We start from the raw sequence: 5,469 nt of genomic DNA on the forward strand, positions 1-5,469 counted from the left end.
TTTACTCTTTATATTTTTGGGCTGAGAATACATGCGCTGTTTTATAAATGATTTACGAAATGGACACAAGTGATCGAAACTACATTCTATGGTTGGATTATCTAATCGAATATGCCCTTTTTATATAGTCTGGTAATCTAAGAATTAGGGAACAGAAACCCTAATTGACGCGAACTCTAAAGATAGATCTATCGGGCACAACAAGCCCCATCCAAAGTACCGGATGCTTTAGTACTTTGAAATTTATATCATGTCCGAAGGAGGATCCCGGAATGATGGGGATATTCATATATGCATATTGTGAATGTCGGTTACCAGGTGTTCAATCCATATGAATGATATTTTTGTCTCTATGCATGGGACGTATGTTTATGAGAAATGGAAATATGAAATCTTGTGGTCTATTAAACTTATGAAATGATTATTTATGTTAAACTAATGAACTCACTAACCTTTTGGTTGACACTTTAAAGCATGTTTATTCTCAGGTATGAAAGAAATCTTCCGCTGTGCATTTGCTCATTTTAAAGATATTACTTGGAGTCATTCATGACATATTTCAAAAGATGTTGCATTCGAGTCGTTGAGTTCATCAAGATTATTATTAAGTCAATTATAGTTAGATATATAATGAAATGGTATGCATGCCGTCAACTTTCGATGTAATGAAAGATTTTCTTTTCAAAAACGAATGCAATGTTTGTAAAATGTATCATATAGAGGTCAAGTACCTCGCGATGTAATCAACTGTTGTGAATCATTTATAATCAATATGGACTTTGTCCGGATGGATTAGGACGGGTCTTTACACTCAACATGTCCCTTACAGTCATCTCTAGACGATATGGTTTCAAAAGACGCCAATTAATATAACGATTCACAGAAAACGGTTTCTTAATCAGCTCATTGTACCTCCGATGATAAATATTCTTCATATTCTTCATAGTTAGAAAACGGTAACTTAATTATTCTTTCTGTTTTATACTTCATGATTTTCTAACTGTAATTTTTGAATTGGTTAAGCAATTCAAAGTTGAATTGATTAAAGTTGACTTAAAAAGGTCTAAATTTATTGATTAGGGTTAATTTATTGATTAGTGCATTCTTGTCATGATTTGTTGATTAGGGTTCAGTTGTACCAGTTAGGAGACCAGAAGATTAATTTATGGTTATACTTTTATTAGTCTAAATTCCTAATTGGTTGCTGTATTTGCAAGAAAAAGTTACATATAATATAATCAGTAGATGGGCATATGCTAGCTTAAAGGGGATGGACTGTATCATTAATAAGCTAAGATAACTAAATTAATCTTGCATAAAAAAATGACCCACTCCATTTTGACCCGCATAACTTGGATTATGAGATAGTGTGTGGCTGCTATTAAGTTAGTTTTATGTTCTTTAAAGTCAGTTTCTACATCCTGCTCAAGTTGGTTTACAAGTATAAAATTGAAATTTTTGATAAAGAGATCCATTGTAATGTTCAAAAATAAGATAACCTTTGTGCATATAGTTCAACATAGAAACTTGGGTCATCCACAAAAGCTTTATCAGTTAGAAGTTACAACAAAGTGTAGGTTTGTGAATTCGAATATCAAGTAAAAATTATAAACATATATTAATTGCTATGGTGATTAGTCTCTCCCGTTTGATTTATATCTTTATTGTTTGTGGTTTTTCTGTTTAAATAAAGGAAAACAAAAAATGGATTTATTTTCTTTAAGATTTCTTCACATCAACAATATTTTAGCTATGTGATTGTGTATCCCCTTCATGCACAACTCCTATCAACTGTGGTTTTTCTTTTATAGATGGTGACTTATTGTGGTATGTGATTGCCAATGTGTTATGTACTTATGTGTATTGCACATTATGTTTGTGATGAACTATAATAAACTATGTTTATATATGTATGTAGATCATGTTCTTTGTTGGTTTTTAAGTCGTTGATTGTTTTTTTTTATTTAACATGTGAATGTAGGAAAAAAGTTGGTGAATATGTCCAAGAGTGTTCAACGGGAAGAACCCGTGGATAATGCAGAGAATGAAGAGATTGAAGAAGATGCCACTTCATCTACCAGCAGACAACGTTCTCGTGTGTGGGATTACTTTGATAAATTTGAGCACGAAGGAATTGAAAAGGCGAGATGTACTAATTGTGGTACATTGATTAAGACTCAGTTTGGAACATCTAACATGAGACGACATATCATTAAGTGTTTTAACGTTGTTGAGTCTGATCCACCACAAAAACGTATTCGTTTAGACCAATCGGTTTATCGAGAGTTAGTGGCAACTTCAATTATCGTACACAGTTATCCATTTAAATATGTTGAGCATAAGATAACACGAAGGGTACATAAGTTTTTACATCCGAGTACACAGGCCATCACAAGAAACACGGCAAAGGCGGATGTTCTAAAGATTTATGAGAGAGAAAAGATGACTCTTAAACATGAGTTAGAGAGCATAAAGAGTAGAATTTTTTTACTTCGGATATGTGGACTTCCATTACTAGTGATGGTTATATGGCATTGACTGCACATTATATTGCTGAGACTTGGGTTATAAGAAAGAAAGTGTTAAATTTTCGAGTTATACCCCCTCCGCACGGTGGTACCCTACTTGCAGAGTTTATGATTAACTTTTTGAAAGATTGGGGCATCGAAAAAAAGTTTTCAGTATTACTTTGGATAATGTGTCTTATAATAATGGGTTAATTGAGTCTATGAAGTCTCATTTATCATTAAATGGTGGGTTACTTTGCAATGGGGATTACATGCATGTACGATGTGGAGCGCATGTGCTAAACCTTATTGTGCAAGTTGGATTGAAAGTTATTCAAAGTGCAATTATAAAAATTCGGGAGTCAGTCAAATATGTTAGGGGGAGTGCAATTAGAAAGTTAAGATTTGCCGAATGCATTGATCACCTTTCACTACAGTGTGGAAGACATGTACGTCAGGACATAGCTACGAGATGGAATTCTACATATTTGATGCTTGATTGTGCGTTGGTTTATCGACGGGCTTATGAGCGATTGTAGCTATTAGATCATAATTTTAAAACATGTCCGACACATTTGGAGTGGAGTAGGGTAGAAGGAATCAAAAAGTTCTTAAAACCGTTTTATGTCATTACAACGTTGTTCTCTGGGAGCCGTTATCTGACTTCGAACTTGTACTTTCATAATGTGTGGAGAATTCAACAGTGTATTCAAGAAGAGTTAACGAATTCAGATCTAGTCATAAAAGAGATGGCACATGAGATGAAGGCAAAATTTGCTAAGTACTGGGAGAATTATAGTATGATTTTGTCTTTTGCGATTATATTAGATCCACGATATAAGGCGAAGATAGTGGAATACTGCTTTACCAAACTTGGTATGGAGGATGACGAACTTAGAGCAAAAGTGGAAAGTGTTATCAATGGGTTGAAGAAGTTATACAAAGAATATGATATAAGTTCAAATGTTGGAGGAGTGAGCTCGAAAGTTGGTAAGGATTTATTGGATGAGTTAGATTTATTTCAAAGCAAATTTATCATCCCTGAAAACGAAAAATCTCAACTTGATCAATATTTAGTTGAACCTCCACTTGATAGAAAAAAAGATATCAATGTTTTAGACTATTGGAGGGAAAATCAAGGGAGGTATCCCCAATTAGCGCTTATGGCTCGTGACATCTTGAGCATCCCGATTACCACCGTTGCTTCCGAGTCATCTTTTAGCATTGGGGGTCAAATTATAAGTAAATGTAGAAGTTCATTATTGTCAGAAAATGCCGAGGCTTTGTTATGTGCTCGCGATTGGTTGTTCGATTTAGAAGGTACTTTTTTATATCTTTATTCCATTTTCAATATGTTTTTATATTATAATTATTTAGGGTTTATCTTCTATTAAAATCTGATTCATTTTTTTATTGTGTAGAAGAAGATGAATCGGATGAAGATGAAGTAGATGAAGAACGACTCACAGAAGATATAGAAGCTTTTATCCCAACTGCTAGAAGTAACAATTTTTAATGTCAACAGGTTTGCTAATCTTTGTTTTTTAAAACCCAATAATAATAATAAATAGTGACAATACTGGGGTCTTATTGAATAGACCACTTTATAATTTCCTTATATTTTTGTTTTTAGTAAATAAAGGATGACTACTTGTTTCGTGGACTCGGTTTCAACGTCTGCCGGATCTTGAGAAGAGATTCATATATATTTTGTAAACTGAATTAAAGTTCACTTTTATTTTGTTTATGGAAACTTAGTTTCAAGTCAAGTAGAAGTTTATTTTGTTTATGGAAACTTTGTTTCAAGTCAAGTAGAAGTTTATTTTGTTTATGGAAACTTTGTGAATCTTTATTATGGTTGTGGAAAGAACTATTGTTGTCAATGATTTTGTTTGTGTTGGTACATGTTTATATCATTGGAAATTATATCTAATTAATCAAGCTGTTGTAGCCACCGAAGAATGCATGTGAAAACTTGTAAGTTCATATCCACGTTTTTGTATGATTTCCCCATTAGCATTCATGATATCATCATTGCGTTGCTCTATTGAGTAGGCGAAATGTTTTTTGAGAAGTTTAACGCCCAAACGATGGGCTTCTTTTGCATACATAAGAGCCTAAATAAAAATATATATTGAAACTTGTAAGAAAACATTTAAGTTCTTCTAGGTGAATAAAGTAATCTACTGAGAATATAATAAAACGTAAGGCTAAATACACAAGAGTTTACGCATAAAAATAAGTTATTCTAGAGCGATAATAGTAATTTGCATAAAAAAATTACTAGTCCGACCCACCCGACCCGGGTCACGACCCAACCCATTCGACCCATTTTATTTCTAACCCATTTCGACCCATGACCCATTTCAACCCAAACCCATTTGATCTTCGACCCAACCCGACCCATCTCGACCCGTTTGCCATGTATAATTTCTATGTATATAGATTATTATATGTATATTGTAATAGTGCATAAATATTCAATTATATAAACTATGGTATAATTGATAAATTATAATATTAATATATTAAATGTAAGTTCAAGTTAAAAATATAGTTGTTATAATAATAATGGTATTGTTACTTTCATTATTATTATTATTATCAATATTGATATTAATATTAAAATCAGTATTATTAATATTATTATTTTTAATATAGGTAGTTATGAATTTTGATATATATAAATTATTATAGTATTATTATTATATTATTATTATCATTAATAATATTGATATTATTAATAATATTATTATTATTAATAATATTATTGTGATAAATTTTATAGTTACTATTATCATTTATAATAATAATATTATTATTACTAGTATATTACTATAAATTCTTGTTATTATTATTATTTATAATATTAAGTGTATTATTATCATAAGTTATATTATTAATTAATAAGATTAATTATAATATGTAAATACATATATATACATGCAAAGATATAAATACA

General features: G+C 31.3%; 1 protein-coding gene across 1 annotated transcript; it reads left to right on the top strand.

The window, feature by feature from the left end:
* Positions 1–1,811: 1,811 nt before the first annotated feature.
* Positions 1,812–3,665, top strand: LOC139869061 (zinc finger BED domain-containing protein RICESLEEPER 2-like). Its single transcript, XM_071857390.1, has 6 exons — positions 1,812–1,827; positions 1,982–2,459; positions 2,519–2,681; positions 2,735–2,956; positions 3,047–3,493; positions 3,627–3,665. Exons 1-6 carry the CDS (start codon positions 1,812–1,814, stop codon positions 3,663–3,665), a joined length of 1,365 nt encoding a protein of 454 aa, XP_071713491.1.
* The last annotated feature ends 1,804 nt before the right edge of the window (positions 3,666–5,469 follow it).

This window comes from Rutidosis leptorrhynchoides, chromosome 9 (genome assembly GCF_046630445.1).
Source record: "Rutidosis leptorrhynchoides isolate AG116_Rl617_1_P2 chromosome 9, CSIRO_AGI_Rlap_v1, whole genome shotgun sequence".
Taxonomy (NCBI): domain Eukaryota; kingdom Viridiplantae; phylum Streptophyta; class Magnoliopsida; order Asterales; family Asteraceae; genus Rutidosis; species Rutidosis leptorrhynchoides.

What these genes read in the sequence shown, in the direction of transcription:
- LOC139869061 (XM_071857390.1), top strand. An exon ending in GCATCGAAAAAAAGTTTTCA is followed by an intron (nt 2,682 to 2,734) that starts GTATTACTTTGG and finishes GAGTCTATGAAG; the next exon opens with TCTCATTTATCATTAAATGG. An exon ending in CACTACAGTGTGGAAGACAT is followed by an intron (nt 2,957 to 3,046) that starts GTACGTCAGGAC and finishes GAGCGATTGTAG; the next exon opens with CTATTAGATCATAATTTTAA.